At 42.0% G+C, this 27,051-nt stretch overlaps 1 protein-coding gene across 1 annotated transcript in view; it reads left to right on the top strand.

The window, feature by feature from the left end:
* Positions 1–27,051, top strand: part of LOC115151465 (D(3) dopamine receptor-like) — a 51,327-nt gene that overhangs the window by 4,624 nt on the left and 19,652 nt on the right. Inside the window, exons 2-3 of the mRNA XM_029695429.1 lie at positions 5,139–5,477; positions 14,668–14,780. Of these exons, the coding sequence (XP_029551289.1) occupies positions 5,181–5,477; positions 14,668–14,780 (410 nt within the window). The 5' untranslated portion in view covers positions 5,139–5,180. The remainder of the gene's footprint in view (positions 1–5,138; positions 5,478–14,667; positions 14,781–27,051) is intronic.

Below are 27,051 nucleotides of genomic sequence, written 5' to 3'. Positions count from 1 at the left end.
TTTTTGAACAGGACAATGACCCAACACACATTCAGGTTGTGTAAGGGCTATTTGACCAAGAAGGAGAGTGATGGAGTGCTGCATCAGATGACCTGGCCTCCACAATCAACCGACCTCAACCCAATTGAGATGGTTTGGGATGAGTTGGACCGCAGAGTGAAGGAAAAGCAGCCAACAAGTTCTCAGCATATGTGGGAACTCCTTCAAGACTGTTGGAAAAGCATTCCAGGTGAAGCTGGTTGAGAGAATGCCAAGAGTGTGCGAGGCTGTCATCAAGGCTAAGGTTCTGTATTTATTTTTTTAGTCAACTTTGAGTTCTGTTTCGTTGTCTTCTTGGACTTAGCCCTGTTTCTTTGTATTCTAGAATGTAGCCCTGTCTTTCATTTTTGTTCATTGATTTCACCTGTGTTAGTTACTCACCTGGTCTCATCAGCTCCTTATTTAGTTCAGTTCATTCTGTTTGTGCCTTTGAGGTATTGTTCATTTTGACTCTACTAAACTTTTTCCTAGCCCGTTTGTGAGAACCAGTTATAGCCTTCAGTCCAAGTTTTGATTCACCTGCCTGTTTTCCTACCTGTGTATGACCATTGCCTGCCTGTGACCACGATTCCTGCCTTCTGCGGAATAAACACCTGCCGCGCCCTGCGTGTGAATCTACACCTTTTCTCCCTGAGTATTCACTACAAATGCAAAGGGTGGCTACTTTGAAGAATCTAAAATATTAAATTGACTTTTATTTATTGAACACTTTTTTAGTTGCTAGATGATTCCATGTGTTATTTCATAGTTTTGATGTCTTCACTATTATTCTACAATGTAGAAAATAATTTAAAAAAATAAAAAAACCCTTGAATGAGTGGGTATGTCCAAACTTTTGACTGGTACTGTTTGTAAATTAGATATTTCTGTATTTCATTTTCAATACATTTGCACAAAAACATGTTTTCACTTTGTCATTATGGGGTATCGTGTGTAGATGGGTGAGATAAAAAAAACAATTTTAATCAATTTTGAATTCAGGCTGTAACTGTCACGACTTCCGCCGAAGTCGGTGCCTCACCTTGTTCGTTCGGCGGTCGACGTCACCGGCCTTCTAGCCATCGCCGATCCACTTTTCATTTTCCATTTGTTTTGTCCTCGTCTTACACACCTGGTTTCAATCCCCCAATTACTTATTCATTATTTAACCCCCTGTTCCCCCATGTTTGTGAGTGATTGTTTGTATGTAATACGGTCCGTTATTGTGGGCTAGATTATTGCGTTGTATTATTGATTCCTTGAGTAAATTACGTTTATTACTCATATCTGCTGTCCTGCGCCTGACTCCTCTACACCAGCTACACACAGGCATATTGCAGTAACACAACAAAATGTGGAGTTAAGGGGTGTGAATACTTTCTGACGGTATTGTTCATGCATGTGTAGCATCAGGAAGTAGAACATAGATGTCATGACGTTGGCCTGTGGGTAAGGTTTATGACCCCCCCATAAATACCTTCTCCCTTCCCCTCTCTCTCTGACCCTACTGAAGGACTGGAATAGCCTGTGTTAAATATAGAGAGTCTGGGAACATCAAACAAATGGGGAAAGGAACCATCTTTTGTTAATAAAACCAGTTGGAAATATGCTTGATAACGTAATGAGTATGTATGTCAGTTCATTGTTATCTGAGACATTATGATTGATGGCAGGACAACATAAACTGTACCGGAGAAAGTATACACCCTCTAGTTATCAGAGTCACATGGAATTGTTATGCAATTGAAATGTTTGATATTGAAATTGTTTGTTAGGAGATTAAATGTAATTTTAGCTTCCAAATGAGAGAATTGGGTTTTCATAGGGAAAGTGCCCTGCTGATCAGTGGCCAACCCTGTGAAGAGACATGGGGTTATAAACGATGAAACCCCTCCTTTCCCCTCTCCACTATATAAGTCTTTGACGAAAAGACATTCCGGGTTCCAGTACGAGAGGTCTGCAGCCTCGACGTTATAAGGACAGACATGTTAACTAAACCATATCAAGAACAGAACTAAGCCAACCTCGGCGTGAGCTATGGTATGAACTGGTATGAACTTTGAGCTTATTCACTACTGAAGTGATACTTCCTAGCCGTTGAGTTAGCCGCTGCTAACGTGGGCTAGGAAAGGACGGACGACGGATCCAGTCTAACAACCAGACGAAGATACCACCACCATTGACATTCTTCCACTACACAACAGGAAGATCTGTTGGCCAACCACGGCGAGCATCTACGACCAATCTACCGAAGCGCAGCTCAGAGTAAATATTTATTGCATTTTCCTTTTCCAAATGGGCGGTAATTTAGAATGCATAAGATAATGTATTTACGATAGCATAGCTGCTGTTTCTGTGTTCCTAAATCTTCCCGCTCTTTCATTCAAGCCCAACCCCCTTTTCCTTTGTGTAACCAGCAATGATACAGGCTCAGTCCACCAGGACGTTTTCTGTATGACATCATATGAATTCTGTGTATTTGTAATTCTGTGTGATTAGTTAGGTATTTAGTAAATAAATAATTAAACCCAATTTTGTATTGCTGATTCAACTTGTTAGCCAGGGTTCGTGAAGATAACCAAGAATTTATAACTTTCATGATGAGATTGAAAATAAGATAAGATTGACTGCTATCGATGTAAAATATTACTAAGTATTTTAAGAGTTTATTCAGAAGATAACAGCTCTATAAACGTTCTTCTGTGGTGCCCCGACTTTCTAGTTAATTACATTTACATGATTAGTTTAATCAGGTAATATTAATTACAGAGAAATAATTTTATAAGTTAGCATGTCATATCACTTAATCCGGCATAGCCAAAGACACGACATAGATATAGAGTAAATGTTTAGGGAATAGAGAGGGATTGAGAATAGAGCTGAGTGCATCATTACAGCTGTAGAGAGGAGGAGACACAGGAGGGAGTCTGGGACAACCAGGTTAGTATTGTGGGGAGTAGTGGGAGCTCTGTGGGACAATAAAGCAGGAGGGGAAGAGGGAATGTGAAAGGAGGGGAGGAAAGGAGGGGAGGAAAGGAGGGGAGGAAAGAGAAGGTGAGAGGAGTGGCCCTTGGACACTCCCCCTGCGGATCTGAAAGGTCTGGATAGGTTAAATTAATGTAGCTGAAAGGTATTTGTAGGTTAGCTTAATCTAGATACCACAGGGCCAGGTACAAGTGTCAACCATTGCATAACAAAGGTACGTTATGCATGGAGCGGGGATTTGGACTGCACAGGTGTAGGCATTACCATGTTGCTGATACCTGGAGTCCAGCCATGAATAGAAGGGTAGGGGGAATTGATGGAGAGAAGTGGGTGAAGGGATGGAGATAGGGAGGGATGATGACAGGGACCATAGCCAGAGTGTCACGTCCTGACCAGTAAAGAGGTTATTTTGTTATTATAGTATGGTCAGGGTGTGGCAGGGGGGTGTTTGTTTTGTGATTTTGGGTTTGATTTATGTTATCTATTTCTGTTTTCCTTTCTAGTTATTCTATTTCTATGTTGTGTATGTTTGGGTTGATCTCTAATTGGAGGCAGCTGATCCTCGTTGCCTCTGATTAGAGATCATATTTAAGTAGGGTTTTTTTCTTCATGGGTTTTGTGGGTAGTTGTTTCCGTGTATAGTCTGAGCACCTTACAGGACTGTTTTTCGTTGTTTGTATGAGTAATAAATAAGAAGATGAGCAATTTCACCGCTGCATATTGGTCCGATGATTTCTCCTCCTCAGACGACGAACTTTATGACACAGAGAGAAAGAGAGAGGGAGTTATTAGCGCTCTCTGATGGAGAGGGTTTACCGTAACAGGACAAAGGCAATAATCAATGACATGACTGCATTATATTAACATGTTTCAATTTAGCATTGTAGCCATTTAATACAAGCAATAATCCACAGCTATTTACTGTGATGGGTCTGCTGTAGTTCTCTCTGTTTCAGTGCTCTGTTTCAGTGCTCTTTGCAGCAGTGTTCTCTGTTGCAGTGCACCCTATGGGCTCCCAAGTGGTGCAGCGGTCTAAGGCACTGCATCTCAGTGCAAGAGGTGTCACTGCAGTCCCTGGTTTGAATTGCTGTGCTCTCTGTTTCAGTGCTCTCTGTTTCAGTGCTCTCTGTTGCAGTGCTCTCTGTTGCAGTGCTCTCTGTTGCAGTGCTCTCTGCTGCAGTGCTCTCTGTTGCAGGGCTCTCTGTTGCAGGGCTCTCTGTTGCAGGGCTCTCTGTTGCAGGGCTCTCTGTTGCAGGGCTCTCTGTTGCAGGGCTCTCTGTTGCAGGGCTCCAGCAGAAAACATTAACCTCTAGCAGCCTTCCTCAGATTCACATCTATGACCTTAAGCTGTAAAACCTCTGATGTTAATGTGTTCATTTTGAATTGGTCAGGAGGGAGGTTGTGAGGGATGATCGTTGGTCATGATTCCATTCAGGGTTGGGTGAGAGGCACAGGGTGTTATTGCAAACTCAACTCACAACGTTGCACCTAAGGCCTGAACCAGGGTCAGATTTCATTATGAGAATTAAGGGAAAATAGTGCACAGTGACAGCTGTTTGGGTTCCATGACAATCAACAGTGTCATAGTGAGAAGCAGACACAAGCCTGGCCTATAGAGAGTCTTGACTCATAATTACCTCAGTAGCTAACTTACTGCTTTGGCCAAGTGCCAATTATTCAATGCAAAGTAGATCATCCGATTCTAATAATATGTCCTCAACTTAATTTGTCCACTTATTAGTATTAAGGCTAAAACACGCCATCATTAGATACATCCCACATACATCCAGTACGTCACGCTGCAGACACAGATGCTGGTCCTGTCTGTCTTGTACATAGAGGTCACATTAGTGATGATATGCAGAGAGCAGACAGCTCTGAACCATACAGTATGGTCATGTCTGGAAGAGGGAGCCTGATGTAGAGTGTCTCACTGGAACCCAGAGGATAGGAAGGGTGCAATATTGTATATTGATCTTGGTCATGGGGATGTATCAGATTAGATGTGCATGTGATTCAGGGTTTCCCTATGAGGATAACATCTTATATCACATGTACAGTATGGACGGTTCTTTGTCTAAGTGGTTGTCATGTGATAGATATCAGCTCAAGCTGTGTCCCTCTCTCCCATGCAGGTCTCTCACCCAGCCCTTCTCTCATGTCACCGGGACGTCTCCATGGCGATGTTTAGCGGCTCTGAACGCTTCTTCTGGAATGACTCGGAACAGGTTCCGGAAGACCTCCTCCTCCAGCGGAATTCCTCTGGTGGTTGGGAGGAGGATACAGAGCGTAACTACTACGCCATGCTGTACTCCCTACTCATCCTGGCCATCGTGTTTGGCAACGTGCTGGTGTGTCTGGCTGTGGTGCGGGAGAGGTCCCTACAGACCACCACCAACTACCTGGTGGTGAGCCTGGCTGTAGCTGACCTGCTGGTGGCCTCGCTGGTCATGCCCTGGGCCGTATACCTGGAGGTGAGGGTCCACTGGGTGGGGGTGACAGGGATAAGTTGGGGAGGGAGGGTATTTGGAGGTGAGGGTCGACCTCTGTGGGGGGACCAGGGATATGTTGGGGAGGGAGGGTATCAGGAGGTAAAGTAGGTTCGGACCAGGGATGGTGGTGGTCTTGCCAACTCCTATTGTAATTGGCGTGACAATGGCCATAGGACCATAGGAGTTGGCCAGCATAACAATATCTGTCTGTTGGGAATGTTTAGGGCTGGGATGTTTTTCTTGGTCAGATCCCAGGGTTAGAAACACTCCTCAGACCTGCTCATGTTATATAAACTAGTGAAAGAGACAGTTTGTGACACTGGATGGCTTTGGGATTGAGATGAGGGGGAGGGGATGTGTTCACTTTGAGTTGTCATTCTTTTCAATGAAAATACAGTGCATTCTGAAAGTATTCAGACTCCTTGACTTTTTCCACATTTTGTTATGTTACAGCCTTATTCTAAAATGGATTAAATTGTTTTCCCCCTCATCAATCTGCACACAATACCCCATAATGACAAAGCAAAAACAGGTTTTTTAAATATTTGCAAATTTGTAATAAAAAACCCGGAAATATGACATTTACATAAGTATTCAGACCCTTTACTCAGTACTTTGTTGAAGCACCTTTGGTAGCGATTACAGCCTCGAGTCTTCTTGAGTATGACGCTACAAGCTTGGCACACCTGTATTTGGGGAGTTTCTCACATTCTTCTCTGCAGATCCTTTTGGTCTCGTTGGATGGGGAGCGTCACTGCACAGCTATTTTCAGGTCTCTGTGTGCTGTATGCTTAGGGTCGTTGTCCTGTTGGAAGGTGAAACTTCGCCCCAGTCTGAGGTCCTGAGTGCTCTGTAGCAAGTTTTCATTAAGGATCTCTCTGTACTTTGCTCTGTTCATGTTTCCCTCGATCCTGACTAGTCTCCTAGTCCCTGCCTCTGAAAAACATCCCCACAGCATGATACTTCCCCCACCATGCTTCACCATAGGGATGGTGTCAGGTTTCCTCCAGATGTGACACTAAGGATTCAGGCCAAAGAGTTCAATATTGATTTCATCAGACCAGAGAATCTTGTTTCTCATGGTCTGAGTCCTTTAGGTGGTTTTTGGCAAGCTCCAAGCGGACTGTTATGTGCCTTTTACTGAGGAGTGGCTTCTGTTTGCCCACTCTACCATAAAGGCCTGATTGGTAGAGTGCTGCAGAGATGGTTGTCCTTCTGGAAGTTTCTCCCATCTCCACATTGGAACTCTGGAGCTCTGTCAGAGTGACCATCGGGTTCTTGGTTACCTCCCTGACCAAGGCTCTTCTCCCCCGATTGCACAGTTTGGCCGGGTGGCCAGCTCCAGGAAGAGTCTTGGTGATTCCAAACTTCTTCCCATTAAATCCCGTATTCGGGATCAACATCCAGCGAAAAATCAGAGCGCCATATTCATAACCAAATCTAATAATTTCTGTTTCTCAAACATAGGACTATTTTACACCATTTTATAGATACACTTCTCCTGAATCGAACCACGTTGTCCGATTTCAAAAAGGCTTTACAGCAGAAGCAAAACATCACATTATGTTAGGAGAGTACATCGACACAATAGCCACACCGCCATTTTCCGACCAACCACATGCATCACAAATAACCAAAACACTAACCTTTGACAATCTTCATCAGATGACACTCCTAGGACATCATGTTACACAATACATGCATTCTTTTGTTCGATAAAGTTCATATTTATATATAAAAACAGCATTTTACATCGGCGCATGATGTTCAGAAAATATTTTCCCTGAAATGCTTCCGGTGAATCAGCGCTACAATTTACAAAATTACTATTCGAAAACATTGGTAAAATATAATATTGTCATTCAAAGAATTGTAGATTAACATCTCGTGAATGCAACTGCATTGCCAGATTTAAAAATAACTTTACTGGGAAATCACACTTTGCAATAAACGAGGTGCTATGCTCAGAAAAATAGGCTAGGCGATACAGGTTAGCGCCATCTTGGACTCATCTAAAATCAAATATACTATTGTAAATATTCACTTACCTTTGATTATCTCCATCAGAAGGCACTTCCAGGCATCCCAGGTCCACAACAAATGTAGTTATGTTCGAAAAAGTTAATAATTTATGTCCCAATAGCTCCTTCTTTTTAGCGCGTTCCGAAGGCTACTCAAAATGTACGAAGCGCTGGACTTGTCGTCACGAATGTGCAATTTTTTTTTATTTACGTTCGTTCAAACATGTCAAACATTGTATAACAAATCTTTAGGGCCTTTTTCAATCAGAACTTCAATAATATTCAAGGCGGACGATTGCATTGTCTTACAAAACGTTTCGGAACGAGAGAGTACCCACGGGCACGCGCATCATAGTAGTAATGGCCCTCCCCCTATGACAAACTTTCCAGGAATCTCGTTCGGTCAGTTTTTACCGGAGAAGACTCAAACCACTTTGTAAAGACTGTTGACATCTAGTGGAAGCCTTAGGAAGTGCTACATGAATCCTAACTCACGGTGTGTTTCATAGGCAAAGGCTTGAAAGTGATTCCACAAATCAGATTTCAACTTCCTGTTAGGATTTGTCTCAGGGTTTTGACTGCCATATGAGTTCTGTTATACTCACAGACAACATTCAACCAGTTTTAGAAACTTTAGTGTTTTCTATCCAAATCTGCTAATTATATGCATATCCTAGCTTCTGAGTTTGTGTAGGAGGCCGTTTAATATGGGCACGTATTTTTTTCAAAATCCGCAATAGCGCCCCCTGGCCTTAAGGTGCGTCAAGAGGTTAAGAATGATAGAGGTCACTGTGTTCTTAGGGACCTTCAATGCTGCAGACATTTCTGGTACTCTTTCTTGACACAATCCTGTCTCGGAGCTCTACGGACAATTCTTTTGACCTCGTGGCTTGGTATTTGCTCGGACATATACTGTCAACTTTATATACAGTGGGGGAAAAAAGTATTTGATCCCCTGCTGATTTTGTACGTTTGCCCACTTACAAAGAAATGATCAGTCTATCATTTTAATAGTAGGTTTATTTGAACAGTGAGAGACAGAATAACAACAAAAAAATCCAGAAAAACGCATGTAAAAAATGTTAGAAAATGATTTGCATTTTAATGAGGGAAATAAGTATTTGACCCCTCTGCAAAACATGACTTAGTACTTGGTGGCAAAACACTTGTTGGCAATCACAGAGGTCAGACGTTTCTTCTAATTGGCCACCAGGTTTGCACACATCTCAGGAGGGATTTTGTCCCACTCCTCTTTGCAGATCTTCTCCAAGTCATTAAGGTTTCGAGGCTGACGTTTGGCAACTCGAACCTTCAGCTCCCTCCACAGATTTTCTATGGGATTAAGGTCTGGAGACTGGCTAGGCCACTCCAGGACCTTAATGTGCTTCTTCTTGAGCCACTCCTTTGTTGCCTTGGCCGTGTGTTTTGGGTCATTGTCATGCTGGAATACCTATCCACGACCCATTTTCAATGCCCTGGCTGAGGGAAGGAGGTTCTCACCCAACATTTGAAGGTACATGGCCCCGTCCATCGTCCCTTTGATGCGGTGAAGTTGTCCTGTCCCGTTAGCAGAAAAACACCCCCAAAGCATAATGTTTCCACCTCCATGTTTGATGGTGGGGATGGTGTTCTTGGGGTCATAGGCAGCATTCCTCCTCCTCCAAACACGGCGTGTTGAGTTGATGCCAAAGAGCCCAATTTTGGTCTCATCTGATAACAACACTTTCACCCAGTTGTCCTCTGAATCATTCAGATGTTCATTGGCAAACTTCAGACGGGCATGTATATGCTTTCTTGAGCAGGGGGACCTTGCGGGCGCTGCAGGATTTCAGTCCTTCACGGCGTAGTGTGTTACCAATTGTTTTCTTGGTAACTATGGTCCCAGCTGCCTTGAGATCATTGACAAGATCCTCCCATGTAGTTCTGGGCTGATTCCTCACCGTTCTCATGATCATTTCAACTCCACGAGGTGAGATCTTGCATGGAGCCCCAGGCCGAGGGAGATTGACAGTTCTTTTGTGTTTCTTCCATTTGCGAATAATCGCACCAAATGTTGTCACCTTCTCATCAAGCTGCTTGGCGATGGTCTTGTAGCCCATTCCAGCCTTGTGTAGGTCTACAATCTTGTCCCTGACATCCTTGGAGAGCTCTTTGGTCTTGGCCATGTTGGAGAGTTTGGAATCTGATTGATTGATTGCTTCTGTGGACAGGTGTCTTTTATACAGGTAACAAGCTGCGGTTAGGAGCACTCCCTTTAAGAGTGTGCTCCTTATCTCAGCTCGTTACCTGTATAAAAGACACCTGGGAGCCAGAAATCTTTCTGATTGAGAGGGGGTCAAATACTTATTTCCCTCATTAAAATGCAAATCAATTTATAACATTTTTGACATGCAATTTTCTGGATTTCTTTGTTGTTATTCTGTCTCTCACTGTTCAAATAAACCTACCATTAAAATTATAGACTGATCCTTTCTTTGTCAGTGGGCAAACGTACAAAATCAGCAGGGGATCAAATACTTTTTTCCCCCACTGTAGACGTATATTTATCTTTCCAGATCATGTCCAATCAATTTATCTTACCACAGGTGGACTCCAATCAAGTTGTAGAAACATATCAAGGACGATTAATGGAAACAGGATATACCTGAGCTCAATTTAAATGTAAATTAGGTATTTTTTTATTTATTTTTTAAACCTATTTTCGCTTTGTCATTATGTGGTATTGTGTGTAGATTGATGAGGGCGAAAAATCATTTAGTCCATTTTAGAATAAGGCTGTAACGTAACAAAATGTGGAATAAGGGAAGGGGTCTGAATACTTTCCGAATGCACTGTACATGTGAGAGATGGAGGAAAGATAGGGCAGGGAGATGGAGGAAGGATAGGGCAGGGAGATGGAGGAAGGATAGGGCAGGGAGATGGAGGAAGGATAGGGCAGGGAGATGGAGGAAGGATAGGGCAGGGAGATGGAGGAAGGATAGGGCAGGGAGATGGTCATGTTATTACTTTGAGTTTGTCCTTTATAGGGTGTGAGGGGGTGTGGTGATACATTCAGTGACTGTGAGTGGCTGGAAGATATTGATGCCTATTGCTTCTAAGAATTTTGTCTCTTCTATATGCTCCACATAATTGTCCCCTGTGAGGAGTGTTACTGAAATGAATTTAGAGAGGTATAGTCAGTGTTTCGTCCATTAGATGTAATTCTTGGCTTGGGGGACTGGAGGAAGTTAGTGTTGATGCGTTCATTTTGAATTGGTCAGGAGGGAGGTTGTGAGGGATGATCGTTGGTCATGATTCCATTCAGGGTTGGGTGAGAGGCACAGGGTGCTATTGCAAACTCAACTCACAACGTTGCACCTAAGGTCTGAACCAGGGTCAGATTTCTCTATAACCTCAACCATGTGGAGTTGAGAAAATATACATTATGAGAGTTAAGTGAAAATAGTGCACAGTGACAGCTGTTTGGGTTCCATGACAATCAACAGTGTCATATTGAGAAGCAGACACAAGCCTGGCCTATAGAGAGTCTTGACTCATAATTACCTCAGTATCTAACTTACTGCTTGATGACGAGTTTCTCACACGACTGGCCTATCTGGGCGATGTTTTTTCTCTCGCCTGAATGATCTGAATCTAGGATTACAGGGACTCTCTGCAACTATATTCAATGTGCGGGACAAAATTGAGGCTATGACTAAGAAGTTGGATCTCTTTTCTGTCTGCATCAACAAGGACAACACACAGATCTTTCCATCAAGCTTACGGACAATGTCAAATGTGATATAGCAAAGCACCTGAGTGAGTTGTCCCTTTCATGGGTAATAGTAAAAATAAACAAAAACCCTTGAATGAGTAGGTGTTCTAAAACTTTTGACCGGTAGTGTGTGTGTGTGTGTGTGTGTGTGTATATATATATATATATATATATATATATATATATATATACACACACACTACCGGTCAAAAGTTTTAGAACACCTACTCATTCAAGGGTTTTTGTTTATTTTTACTATTACCTACAATGTATAATAATAGTGAAGACATCAAAACTTTGCAATAACACATGGAATCATGTAGAAACCAAAAAAGTGTTAAACAAATCAAAATATATTTTATATTTGAGATTCTTCAAATATCCACCCTTTGACTTGATGACAGGTTTGCACACTCTTGGCATTCTCTCATCAAGCTTCACCTGGAATGCTTTTCCAACAGTCTTGATGGAGTTCCCACATATTCTGAGCACTTGTTGGCTGCTTTCCTTCACTCTGCGGTCGGTCTCATCCCAAACCATCTCAATTTGGTTGAGGTGGGGGGATTGTGGAGGCCAGGTCATCTGATGCAGCTCTCCATCACTCTCCTTCTTGGTAAAATAGCCCTTACACAGCCTGGAGGTGTGTTGGGTCATTGTCCTGTTGAAAAACACATGATAGTCCCATTAAGCCCAAACCAGATGGGATGGTGTATTGCTGCAGAATGCTGTGGTACTCATACTGGTTAAGTGTGCCTTGAATTCTAAATAATTCACAGAAAGTGTCACCTGCAAAGCACCCCCACACCATCACACCTCCTTCTCCATGCTTCACGGTGGGAAATACACATGCAGATTTCATCCGTTCACCCACACCATGTCTCACGAAGACACAGCGGTTGGGACAAAAAATCTCAAATTTGGACTTCAGACCAAAGGACAAATTTCTACTGGTTTAATGTCCATTGCTCGTGTTTCCTGGCCCAAGCAAGTCTCTTCTTCTTATTGGTGTCCTTTAGTCGTGGTTTCTTAGCACCAATTCGACCATGAAGGACTGATTCTGTGTTAACTGTGTGTTAACTACCCTCCAGACGAGTTTCAATGCCATACAACTCTCCTTCCGTGGCCTCCAACTGCTCTTAAATACAAGTAAAACTAAATGCATGCTCTTCAAACGATCGCTGCCTGCACCTGCCCGCCGGTCCAGCATCACTACTCTGGACGGTTCTGACTTAGAATATGTAGACAACTACAAATACCTAGGTGTCTGGTTAGACTGTAAACTCTCCTTCCAGACTCACATCAAACATCTCTCTTCCTATTTCGCATCATCAGCATCTTTCACTCATGCTGCCAAACACACCCTCGTAAAACTGACCATCCTACCGATCCTCGACTTCGGCGATTGTCATTTACAAAATAGCCTCCAATACCCTACTCAATAAATTGGATGCAGTCTATCACAGTGCCATCCGTTTTGTCACCAAAGCCCCATATACTTCCCACCACTGCGACCTGTATGCTCTCGTTGGCTGGCCCTCGCTTCATACTCGTCGCCAATCCCACTAGCTCCAGGTCATCTAGAAGACCCTGCTAGGTAAAGTTCCCCCTTATCTCAGCTCTCTGGTCACCATAGCAGCACCCACCTGTAGCACACGCTCCAGCAGGTATATCTCTCTGGTCACCCCCAAAGCCAATTCCTCCTTCGGCCGCCTCTCCTTCCAGTTCTCTGCTGCCAATGACTGGAACGAACTACAAAAGTATCTAAAACTGGAAACACTTATCTCCCTCACTAGCTTTAAGCACCAGCTGTCAGAGCAGCTCACAGATTACTACACCTGTACATAGCCCATCTATAATTTAGCCCAAACAACTACCTCTTCCCCTACTGTATTTATTTATTTTGCTCCTTTGCACCCCATTATTTCTATTTCTACTTTGCACTTTCTTCCACTGCAAATCTACCATTCCAGTGTTTTACTTGCTATATTGTATTTACTTCGCCACCATGGCTTTTTTTGCCTTTACCTCCCTTATCTCACCTCATTTGCTCACTTTGTATATAGACTTATTTTTCTACTATATTGTTGACTGTATGTTTGTTTTACTCCATATATAACTCTGTGTTGTTGTATGTGTCAAACTGCTTGCTTTACCTTGGCCAGGTCGCAATTGTAAATGAGAACTTGTTCTCAACTTGCCTACCTGGTTAAATAAAGGTGAAATAAAAATTCACACAGTCTCCTCAGAACAGTTGATGTTGAGATGTGTCTGTTACTTGAACTCCGTGAAGCATTTATTTGGGCTGCAATTTCTGAGGCTGGTAACTCTAAGGAATTTATCCTCTGCAGCAGAGGTAACTCTGGGTCTTCCATTCCTGTGGCGGTCCTCATTAGAGCCAGTTTCATCATATCACTTGATGGTTTTTGCGACTGAACTTGAACAAACTTTCAAAGTTCTTGAAATGTTCTGTCTTGACTAACCTTCTTGTCTTAAAGTAATGATGGACTGTCGTTTCTCTTTGCTTATTTGAGCTGTTCTTGCTATAATATGGACTTGGTCTTTTACCAAATAGGGCAGTCTTCTGTATACCCCCCACCTTGTCACAACACAACTGATTGGCTCAAACGCATTAAGAAGTAAAGCAATTCCACAAATTAACTTTTAAGAAAGCACACCTGTTAATTGAAATGCATTCCAGGTGACTACCTCATGAAGCTGGTTGAGAGAATGCCAAGCGGGTGCAAATCTGTCAAGGCAAAGGGTGGCTATTTGAAGAATCTCAAATATAAAATATATCTTGATTTGTTTAACACTTTTTTTTGTTACTACATGATTCCATATGTGTTAATTCATAGTTTTGATGTCTTCACTATTATTCTACAATGTAGAAATAGTAAAAATAAAGAAAAACCCTTGAATGAGTAGGTGTTCTAAAACCTTTGACTGGTAGTGTATTGCGGAATTGCGCGTACCCCTGGGGGTTCGCGTACCCCAGTTTGGGAATACCTGCATTAGAGGATAGGAAGGGTACATGTGGATGGGGGGTGGGCGGAATATGTCAGGCGCTGCAGCTCAGAACACATTTATCTCTGTCAGACAGTTGTTATCACGTATTATAGCACCTAAGGGAAGGCCTGTCTGAGCAGCGCTATCTATCTGGGTGAGTCAGGCTGGAACTGGGAGTGTGTAATTGTACTTTCAAGGGTTTGAACGTGGGTGGCATAATTGGACAGAGAAAGAGAGAGGGGAGAGAGAGAGAGAGAGGGAGCAAAAGAGACAGAGAATAATTTATTTGATATGTTGTTGATTATGAATAATGATGATTGATATGGATAATGATGATCATGATGAAGCTGTGTGAATGTGTGTGTCATATGACCATGCATTACCTGTCCAGGTGGTCGGAGGGGCGTGGCTCTTCAGCAGGATGTACTGTAACATCTTTGTCACCTTGGATGTCATGATGTGTACCGCCAGCATTCTCAACCTGTGTGCTATCAGCATTGACAGGTAAGATGCTCTGTGTGCGTGTGTGTGTGTGTGGTAGACTTTATATACAGTACTGCTTGTACTGTACAGTACTAGTTGGCTTGATACTGTACTAGTTGGCTTGATGCCCTGTGGAGTTGTCAGGTTCAGAGAGCAGGTCTACTTTCTCCAAGTGAGCCTTACATATTTGTGCTGGAGGGATGTGCCTGTACCCTCTAGGTTAGCATGTTGTATAATGTTGTAAACTACTTGCCATGTTTACTGTTGATGTGCATTGGGCATGTACATTATTTATTTGCTTAGTTTTCCAACTCATGTACAAGTTAATATTTAATAGCTCTTTGGGGGTTGAACCAAAACGACCATTGGGCACAATGTGCTTTTAACCATCAAAGAAATAGGAACACAGGGGGCAGAACACTGTGTGTGTGTGGAGAGTGAAAGCATATGGTTACTCTCTGTATATGTACATCTTTATACTGAGAGTCACTAATTAGCAGCTTACCCTGACAGGTGATTCATTAAGCCCTTCACCTGGGTGTGAAGTGTGTGTGTGTGTGTGTGTGTGTGTGTGTGTGTGTGTGTGTGTGTGTGTGCGCACATACGTGTGTGCGCGTGTGTCTGTAGACACACACGCAAGTATGTATGTGTTTGCCTGTGTGTGTGTATGAGAGAGCGAGAGAGAGAGCGATAAAGAGAGAGAGCGAGCTGATCTGTTTAAAGGTCCAGTTTACAGCATGTGTGCTACACTGTATGGATGCAATTACATTAGCTGTCCCAATGATGTATCACTGCTCTCCCAAGCAAACACCACATCTGTATTATTATCATCTGTGTTTTCCAGAAACACCTGGGGCATATATGTTTTTGATAGAGTGCTTTTACCAATACGGTCCCACTTTAAATGACATGCAGCTTAAAAGCTTCATAAAGCCTTCATAAACACTGCATAAATGTGTCACAAATCATCTATAACCATATGCCATGCTCTATTAAGGGTTTATAAATGTGGCGTAACTGTGTGACAACACCAATGTCAAATGTGACATAACCCACTTTGTAAAATATGACAAACTTGTGCTTAATAAAAGGGTGGCATAAGCACTGTTTAATAAAGTCTTCATAAAGCATATTTAATTGAGGCTTCACAAAGCATTTATAACCTTGTCATAGGTAGAGCATTGCAACACCAGGATAGTGGACCCCCCATACGTATAAATATATGCACGCATGGCTGTAAGTCGCTTTGCATGAAAGCGTCTGCTAAATGGCATATATTATTTTATATTATATTAATCTAAAACATTTCTAGGATGGCCCAACCTCTTTCCCCCTTGGGTGCATAGACAATACTGGACCTGACCTCAACTTTACCCAAAATGCTGTGCTGTGTGATGACACACACTCTAAAGTGCAGTCATGGGCCTTTTAAAATCTGTTTTTATTTTTTGCCTAATTCGTTTTTTCCCCAAAATTCCGTTTTTTCTATTTCATTTTTCCAAGTTTCGTATTTCCCTCCATTTTGTTTCTCGTTTCCCCCCCCCCCCCAGTTTTTTTCACACGTTTTTAATAGAAAACAACTAAATTGGATTTTCTGTGTTCACAGCAATGCATAAAACACATCAGGAGAACTTTTGAGGTCTGGGAAAAATCAAATAAACTTTTGAGAGTAGTTACCCTTTCATTCATGTGGTGTTTCTGTAGAGCAAATTTTATATTTGATATATATAGATAGCTACCTCAATCGTTATTTCAAATAATTTGTGACTAAATAGCATTTCTAGCTATGTTAGCAGCATACGCTAGCTAGTTAGCTATACCAATACAACATTTAGCTTGCTAGCAGGCTCAGCTAAATACAAATCTCCCTAGATACAGCCACGTCTCATAGTCAAGTCATGAGATTTGTAAATTAAAGAGGAATATAATAATACGAATCACATTAAGTTTCCCATCTCCTCATTTAGAGTATTTATTATGCATCACAGAAATGCCCTAACCCAGATGGTGAGACAAATGTATTTCCTAACAGACCTGCTACCCTAACCCAGATGGTGAGACAAATGCATTTCCTAACAGACCTGCTACCCTTACCCAGATGGTGAGACAAATGTATTTCCTAACAGATCTGCTACCCTAACCCAGATGGTGAGACAAATGTATTTCCTAACAGACCTGCTACCCGTAACCAGATGGTGAGACAAATGTATTTCCTAACAGACCTGCTACCCTAACCCAGATGGTGAGACAAATGTATTTCCTAACAGACCTGCTACCCTTACCCAGATGGTGAGACAAATGTATTTCCTAACAGACCTGCTACCCTAACCCAGATGGTGAGACAAATGTATTTCCTAACAGACCTGCTACCCTTACCCAGATGGTGAGACAAATGCATTTCCTAACAGACCTGCTACCCTTACCCAGATGGTGAGACAAATGTATTTCCTAACAGACCTTCTACCCTAACCCAGATGGTGAGACAAATGTATTTCCTAACAGACCTGCTACCCTTAACCAGATGGTGAGACAAATGTATTTCCTAACAGACCTGCTACCCTAACCCAGATGGTGAGACAAATGTATTTCCTAACAGACCTGCTACCCTTACCCAGATGGTGAGACAAATGTATTTCCTAACAGACCTGCTACCCTAACACAGATGGTGAGACAAATGTATTTCCTAACAGACCTCCTACCCTTACCCAGATGGTGAGACAAATGTATTTCCTAACAGACCTCCTACCCTTACCCAGATGGTGAGACAAATGCATTTCCTAACAGACCTCCTACCCTTACCCAGATGGTGAGACAAATGCATTTCCTAACAGACCTGCTACCCTTACCCAGATGGTGAGACAAATGCATTTCCTAACAGACCTGCTACCCTAACCCAGATGTTGAGACAAATGTATTTCCTAACAGACCTCCTACCCTTACCCAGATGGTGTGACAAATGCATTTACTAACAAAAATTCCCTTACCCAGATGGTGAGACAAATGTATTTCCTAACAGACCTGCTACCCTTACCCAGATGGTGAGACAAATGTATTTCCTAACAGACCTGCTACCCTTACCCAGATGGTGAGACAAATGTATTTCCTAACAGACCTGCTACCCTTACCCAGATGGTGAGACAAATGTATTTCCTAACAGACCTGCTACCCTTACCCAGATGGTGTGACAAATGCATTTCCTAACAGACCTGCTACCCTTACCCAGATGGTGTGACAAATGCATTTACTAACAAAAATTCCCTTACCCAGATGGTGTGACAAATGCATTTCCTAACAGATCTTCTAACTTTATTTGTTGTTAGGTTGGAACCAACATGCAGTACCTCCAGCAGAGGCAAGAACCATTTGTCCGCCAGCTCAGGAACAAGATATACTATTCACTGCCCTGTGTAATGTTTAGTAATTGCATTTCTGGACTTTTTTAAAGAATGTATTTGCATTGTTTTAAAACTGTAAAAATAAGAGGAAATGTATGGTTTAAACTTGTCTTTAATGTTTATTTGTTTTAGCAGTTAGTGATAATTCCCTAATACATTTAGCCTTTATGTATGTGTTATGAATGAATAAAGGTCTGAATTTATAATAAGTACAGCGTCATATGATATAAGGCATTTATGAATGTGTTATAAATTATCAAAGCGGTCTGCCTTTAAAGCAAGTACAGCGTCATGCGATGTAGAGTCTTTATAGACGTGTTATGAATAGGGCTGTGGCGGTCACAAAATTCCATCAGCCGGTGAATGTCAAGCAAATAACTGTCGGTCTCACAGTAATTGACTATTAATTAACATAAACCCATTTAGCATCTCCTGGCTTCCACACATAGACTACAAGCTAATACTGAACATCTACATTTTAAAAAGTATAATAAATCAATGTAATTTAGCTTACACTTTCACAATAAATCCATTATTTATTTTAGACAGGTCTAAAGAAGCATGATATAAAGAAAATGTAGTCTATTTCAGAAGAACAGAATAGCATACTCTGAGTTGTCCTTATGTTAGGTCCTGATCTTGCTATGCCAAATGGCTGTTGGCTACACTAGTTAATTTAGCAGACAAGATTTGCTTAGAATTCCAGGGCATTATTTTATAATATGAAGAATAGAATTGAACAAAGCTGAATAAAATAGAAAGGATATTTTCTCCAAACAATTTGGACTGCGAACACGTGGCTATTCTGTGTTGTGTGGTTAACAAAGAAATAGGTACTCCTATATGCTTAATTTAGAGTTGTTAATATAACTTTAGTTGTTCTACAAATGTTGGGCTATATGTTTTGATGTGTAATACATTGTAAGGCTGCATGATGAGACTCTAATGATGATTTGAAAAAAGTACACACTATATCCTTCACTCATTCACAATTTGACAAGCACTTGATAATATCTAGAATTTCACGGCGGCATCCCCTTTGTGTGGCCGTAATGCACCCTAAAAAAACATGCCTTTTGCGGCCAGTGGCCATTGTGCCCTTCTCCATGCGCTCCGATGTACCTCTCACTCACATGGCTCTCCATCAGTGATCGGGTGTTTCTCACAGGCTACAAGTGAAGACAGACATCGGGGAAGCATCTGCGCTTGTCCTTATCCAATTCCGAGGTGCATATTGAAGATATTGGAAAAACTGTCCACATTTCATCAGCCAACATGATGAGTAGGCCTAACGAACAGCAAAAGCACTAGCCTATGTCAATCTACTATCCTCCATAGTACAAAAGTCAACCTATTCTATTCTGTGCGAGAAAAAAATATTCCAAAGTGATTGCAAATGCAATTATGCATGTAATATTTTTATTATAAAGGTGCATTTGTATGGTGAAAATTGTCTTCCCCAAACCTGAAATTTAGGCGCTGCTTATGTATGCCAGTTAGGTGCTTAATTTTAAGAAGTTATTTGGCCACCTTAGTTGTGATAAAAACCTTGTCAAAACATATAGCCTATGGGCTAGGCCTACAATGAGGCGTGCGACTATAATTAGAAAAAGTCGAAGAAAAAAATAATTGTTTCTTATGCTGGGCATCATTCACAGGTGATAATATATAATTCACAGGTGATAGGCTAATATTGTCACCCATCAGATTATTCTTGATTTAATCTTTAGTCCTTACATATACTAAATAATATGTGTGAATTTTTATTTTATTTAATATGGACCATTATTATCATGCACCTGTATCAAAATAGGGGCAGTGGGCAAAAATACATGTCATCTATGCACTTAAATAGCGAATGGAGAAGCTTTTCCCGTGGTTAATTTTCATGCCAGCCAGGTAGGCTATACTCCTGTTGTAAATATAAGCAATGTGCTTAATATTAGGAAAGTTGAGAAATAAATATAGTAGGCCTATATGATGGGATCGTCCTATTTTTAGTAGAGGCCATCACTCTGTTTTCTCATGCTGTTGCATAGCCTATAGAAATGTTGCGCAACATTAGCTCATGGGCCCTCATGAAGTGCTTGATCAGATTTTCGATTACATTTGCATTGATGTCAGAGTGATTAGAGGGACAATAGAGTGCTGAGTACCAGGCAGTTAGCAAGTTTGGTAGGCTACTAATGACCAGCAGCAGCATCAGAGCTTGGAGAAGCCTAATTACGTGACTGAACGGTCACATGGAATTTAACTGCCTTCATGACTCATGACCGCGGGTGTGGCGGTAATACGGTCACCACAACAGCCCTAGTTATGAATGACCGAAGGTGTCTCACTTCAAACAAAGTATTACAGGATAATGCATAAAGTCTCAATCAATAGGTTATAAATGTTCTGCTGATTTATGAAGGTTCTCTCATGATCCACAGGTTACTGGGGTGTGAGAGGTGTTTAGATAGGTTCATGGACCTGCAAAGCTTGTGTTTGTGTGTGTGTGTGTGTGTGTGTGTGTGTGTCAGAGCCAAGATGATTTAGAGTAGTCCTACAGTAACTGAGACTACCACACCAGGTATTCCTCTTCTGTTTCCATGCTGAAGACCAGGGCTTGGTTACAACCTGTTACAATTGTCATGACGTTGGCCTCTTTGAGTACAGGGAGGACAGTTGACCCCCTCCCCTTTGTACCATCCCCCAACCTACCTTCCCCCCAACCCAGGCTCTGTGTGAAAGGGTTGTAAAACTAAGAGGAGAATCTCCTGCCACATGGCCCATAGAGAGACACAGGAAATTCTTCCAACTCACAGAATTGGGGAGCCAAGCGACATTTGTGTTCTGGAGAAGGTATGAAAGATTGGTGAAGAATCCAGCTACGAACTGGTCCGCTTGGTACAATTTTGTGATACTCAGAAGAGACAATAAAGCCATATTACCATAAAACTGTTTATATAATAGCCTCAGCGATGAGACTTGCATCATAATGGTTGTATAAAATGTATTAATAAGGATAAAGCTATTTGTAATACATTGAGATGCTATGTACTGATGTTAATGTGAGAGAACTGTATTTCTGTACCAAGCTTAACTCAGTCATCGGCACGCACCCCCAGGGACACAGACAGGACCAGGAGTCATGTGACATGTTCACTATAAAACTATACCCTGATTTACATTTATTTAGACCAGGCCTCCACTCCATTAGTGAGTTGGCCAGTAGGTTTGACCATCCAATTCCTATACTGAAAGTGAACTACACCACGTGGTTAACTTTTAGACTATCGAGACCGACAGAATAAGAACAAGTCTTTGATATAATTTACTTAGCTGCAGACTAATAATTAATATCATCGAACGCGAAGACCAACGAAACATCCATTCTATGACGACATTAATGAATGTCGCTCTGAAAGATCCGCTCTGAAAGATCCATTATATTGTTGTATCAGAGACCTGACTGGGCCCAGCTCCCCACGGTATGGCTTGTTATATTGTTGTATCAGAGACCTGACTGGGTCCAGCACCCCACGGTATGGCTTGTTATATTGTTGTATTAAAGACCTGACTGGGTCCAGCACCCCACGGTATGGCTTGTTATATTGTTGTATTAAAGTCCTGACTGGGCCCAGCACCCCACGGTATGGCTTGTTATATTGTTGTATTAAAGACCTGACTGGGCCCAGCACCCCACGGTATGGCTTGTTATATTGTTGTATTAAAGACCTGACTGGGCCCAGCTCCCCACGGTATGGCTTGTTATATTGTTGTATTAAAGACCTGACTGGGCCCAGCACCCCACGGTATGGCTTGTTATATTGTTGTATCAGAGACCTGACTGGGTCCAGCACCCCACGGTATGGCTTGTTATATTGTTGTATTAAAGACCTGACTGGGCCCAGCACCCCACGGTATGGCTTGTTATATTGTTGTGTCAGAGACCTGACTGGGCCCAGCACCCCACGGTATGGCTTGTTATATTGTTGTATCAGAGACCTGACTGGGTCCAGCACCCCACGGTATGGCTTGTTATATTGTTGTGTCAGAGACCTGACTGGGCCCAGCACCCCACGGTATGGCTTGTTATATTGTTGTATCAGAGACCTGACTGGGCCCAGCACCCCACGGTATGGCTTGTTATATTGTTGTATTAAAGACCTGACTGGGCCCAGCTCCCCACGGTATGGCTTGTTATATTGTTGTATTAAAGACCTGACTGGGCCCAGCACCCCACGGTATGGCTTGTTATATTGTTGTATTAAAGACCTGACTGGGCCCAGCACCCCACGGTATGGCTTGTTATATTGTTGTATTAAAGACCTGACTGGGCCCAGCACCCCACGGTATGGCTTGTTATATTGTTGTATTAAAGACCTGACTGGGCCCAGCTCCCCACGGTATGGCTTGTTATATTGTTGTATTAAAGACCTGACTGGGCCCAGCACCCCACGGTATGGCTTGTTATATTGTTGTATTAAAGACCTGACTGGGCCCAGCACCCCACGGTATGGCTTGTTATATTGTTGTATCAGAGACCTGACTGGGCCCAGCACCCCACGGTATGGCTTGTTATATTGTTGTATTAAAGACCTGACTGGGCCCAGCTCCCCACGGTATGGCTTGTTATATTGTTATATTAAAGACCTGACTGCTTGGCAAACACTGCTTTCATAATAGTACATTTTTGGATATACCATGTAAACACTGTTGTTCTAAATCTAAAGCTCTTTGGTCTTTCATAGGCTTATATCTACATGTCAATACAATGTTCTACAGTGAAAGTAATCTGCTGAGAGGGGTAACAAGTACACTGTAAACACCAATGCAATGTAGAAACAGAAAATATTTATTAGGCCAAACATTACTGTTGTATACAGTAGCATACAACAAAACCATAAACATATGTAAACCAAAAGTATATTCTTTAGAATACAGTAAAGAACACAATTGTGTGTGTGGGGTCCCGGGGGGGCAGTCCAGGAATTGGTGGGGGGGGGGGGGGGGGGGGGGGGGGCAGTCACCAGTGCTAAGCTACGCTTCATCTCTTCTCCGGGCTGGGTCTGGCCACAATACTTCGTCCACATCACAAGATACGTTTTCTCTTGTCAAACATCGAGGGAAGTATCTCCTAGCATGGCGTATCCAACCTTGGACAGAGGCAACCTCTATGTCCCCACATGCGTCCTCCATTTCCTGGAGAAGCGGCATGCGGGCATAGGGTTGGCAATCATACACTTTCCAGCGCCAGGCTGAGAAGAATTCCTCTATGGGATTTAGAAAAGGTGAATATGGGGGTAGGTACAAAACTACAAATTGTTGATGGGTGGCAAACCAGTTTTGGACCAGAACAGCCTGGTGAAAACTAACATTGTCCCATAAAACCACAAATCTAGCAGGCTCCTGATCTGGATCAGGGACAAGCATTGTGTAAATTGCATCCAGAAAAGTGAGCATATGGCCGGTGTTGTACAGACCCAGTGTGGCATTGTGATGGAGGACCCCGTTTTGAGTGACGGCAGCACACATAGTTATATTACCCCCATGCTGTCCAGGGACATTGGTAATTGCCCTCTGTCCTTTTGTGTGTGTGACCTGGTGAATAAGTGTAGCATTTTGGTTGGTTGTGTTTGGAAAAGGAAAGCAAGTCACTTCCTGTTAGATTTTTGTGTTTTAGGTAGAGAATTGTGTGTAGTGTTTTGAAAAAAGTGTTTTATGCAATTGACAACTGAGTCAAAGGCTGAGAAATAGCTTATGGCTTTGGATATTTGGTGTGTAGTTTTGCACTTTGAGTGAGAGGTTTCAAAAATCGTGTGACATGAAAAGATTTTGTGTGTAAGCAGTTGGAAAAAACTGTAAACAAAGGCACCAAAAGTACAAACACATTTTCTGCTTTCCACTTTGTTTGCAATTCTGCAACACACTTTGCACTTTGATTGCACTTTGTTTACAATTCTGCAAAACACTTGCAAAACACTACACATTGTTTCTTACATTAGACACTTTCCATCAAGAATGACATTTCTTGCAATCATTGGGAAAACACTTCTATTCAAAATGCAAAACATACCTGAAATTAGCAACACCCACACACACACACATAAAAACATTTATACAGTAATTGAACACCAATTAGTCTGAGCCTTAGCACTACAAATAGACCTCAGGTAAGATCACCTCTTTTGTGAGAACTTTCCAAACATGGAGGCAGTGAAAGCGAGAGGAAGAGGAAGAGGTAGAGGAAGAGAAAGAGAGAGAGGAGTAGGAGGACAAGAACAAAGAAGGGGACCAGGCAATAGACGCAGACATATTTCCGATGACATTAGGGCCACTTTGGTGGACCATGTCATAAATCATGGCCTGACGATGAGGGAGGCTGGGCAGAGAGTCCAGCCCAACCTGAATCACTTCACAGTAGCATCCATAATACGGACATTTAGACTGGAGAACAGGTATGTCTTCAACTTTCTACACTAGACTGCACGTATGTAATCGTTGCACATCATTCTGCATCACAGTACAATACAATGTATGTCCTACAATGTTAGGTCTATGCTCCCCAGTGAACAAGGCACCTGCCTTGCCTGTAGCTTGTAGTTTTGACTGAATGTGTCTGACACATCCCACCCCCATCCTTGTGTGAAAATGTAGACATTGTAGTCCTGTGTTTTGAGTTACACCATATTCACGGGACAGTGTATGCATGTTCTGTTACAGAGAGTCCTGGACTTTGATGCAGCTGCACAGCCTCATGAGTTTATTTTCATTGATGAAGCTGGATTCAATCTAGCTTAAACCAGGCGTCGGGGCCGAAATTTTATAGGACAAAGAGCCGTTGTGAATGTCCCTGGGCAACGTGGGGGGAAATATCACCTTGTGTGCCTCCATTAGTCTGCAAGGAGTTCTCCATCACCATGCCACCCTAGGTCCCTACAATACTGCAAACATAATCATATTTCTGGATGCACTACATAATGCAGTTGTACAGGAGGGACCAGAGCAGCCCAGGTTTGTGGTCATCTGGGATAATGTTGGTTTCCAACGGGCTGCTCTGGTCAGGGACTGGTTCACCAACCACAATAACTTCACAGTTGTATACTTGCCCCCTTACTCCCCATTTCTCAATCCGATTGAGGAATTATTTTTGGCTTGGAGTTGGAAAGTGTATGACCGCCAACCACATGCACAACCACTTGCACTTCTGCAAGCAACGGAAGAGGCATGCAGAGACATTGAGTTGGGGTCAGTCCAAGGTTGGATATGGGGCAAGGCGATATTTTCCCTGTTGCCTAGCCAGGGTTGACATTGCTTGTGATGTGGATGAGGTGATGTGGCCAGACCCTAAAAGAAGGCAGGATCCATAAGCCATCCACCCCATCCCTTACAATCCCTTACAATAATATTTTTTGTTTACCATTGCACTGTAATTTTACGCTAATAATTATTGTTTCCGTGAGTTTACAGTAACATATTGTATTGATTACTGTACTGTAATTTTTTTTTGTAATAACCTGCAATGGCAAAAAAATAAGATGTATACATTTTTTTCTGAAGCCTTTCTATTTTTGTGTTCATTGAAATGTGAGTAGATGTACTGTACTGGACAATCTTTCACAGAACCCTGTATGAGAAAATTAAAAAGGTATACAAAGTACTAAAGACAGAAGTGTTTTGTATAGAGTACATCAATGTGTTGTTGCTGCTTTGAAAGAGTAATTTAAATGGTGCATGTGTGTATTATTTTGTTGCAAAAATGCCATTTTGAAAAAGGATTGCTAGGTTTTGATTGCAGAGTTTCATTTTGACATAGAAGTGAGATGTTTATCTCCAAGTGTTGTGTCTTATTTGGCTTGTGTGTAGAGTTTTGACACAATGAGCCAAATTCCGCAACAAGTGTGTAAGCAATCGCAAAAAATTGTAATACAATATATTAGGATAAATATATCAAAAATAGATAGAAAGTGATTGATAATGTGATGATGCAGGTCCAGGGGTTGGACTGACTCATACGGTTTGGCTCATGAGAAACACAAATTTTTTTCATTACGTTTCACATTTTCTGAGTTCAACGCCGAAGTGTTCTGAAGTGTTCTGAAGTGACCTGAAGTGTTCTGAAGTGATCTGAAGTGTTCTGAAGTGTTCTGAAGTGATCTGAAGTGTTCTGAAGTGATCTGAAGTGATCTGAAGTGTTCTGAAGTGTTCTGAAGTGTTCTGAAGTGATCTGAAGTGATCTGAAGTGTTCTGAAGTGATCTGAAGTGTTCTGAAGTGTTTTGAAGTGATCTGAAGTGTTCTGAAGTGATCTGAAGTGTTCTGAAGTGTTCTGAAGTGTTCTGAAGTGATCTGAAGTGTTCTGAAGTGTTCTGAAGTGTTCTGAAGTGATCTGAAGTGATCTGAAGTGTTCTGAAGTGTTTTGAAGTGATCTGAAGTGTTCTGAAGTGTTCTGAAGTGTTCTGAAGTGATCTGAAGTGTTCTGAAGTGTTTTGAAGTGATCTGAAGTGTTCTGAAGTGTTCTGAAGTGATCTGAAGTGATCTGAAGTGTTCTGAAGTGTTCTGAAGTGATCTGAAGTGATCTGAAGTGTTCTGAAGTGATCTGAAGTGTTCTGAAGTCATTGCAGGCAATCTCAACGCTGTGCGTTACAGGGAAGACATTCTCCTCCCTCATGTGGTACCCTTCCTGCAGGCTCATCCTGACATGACCCTCCAGCATGACAATGCCACCAGCCATTATTTATTCTTGGCATACAACACAAGGTTTATGAATTTTATCAAGCTTTCCTGGCCTTATTGCTGAATAGCCAAATTGAGTAATTGTGAAACAATTTCAATATAGAAATGCTTCATTTGCTGTTCCATTGTGGAACTTGATATCATGCTCATTGGAATTTCATTTGCTTCTTTCTCTTTC

This window comes from Salmo trutta, chromosome 2 (assembly GCF_901001165.1).
Source record: "Salmo trutta chromosome 2, fSalTru1.1, whole genome shotgun sequence".
Taxonomy (NCBI): Eukaryota; Metazoa; Chordata; class Actinopteri; order Salmoniformes; family Salmonidae; genus Salmo; species Salmo trutta.
This window is presented reverse-complemented; position numbering and strand designations above follow the sequence as displayed.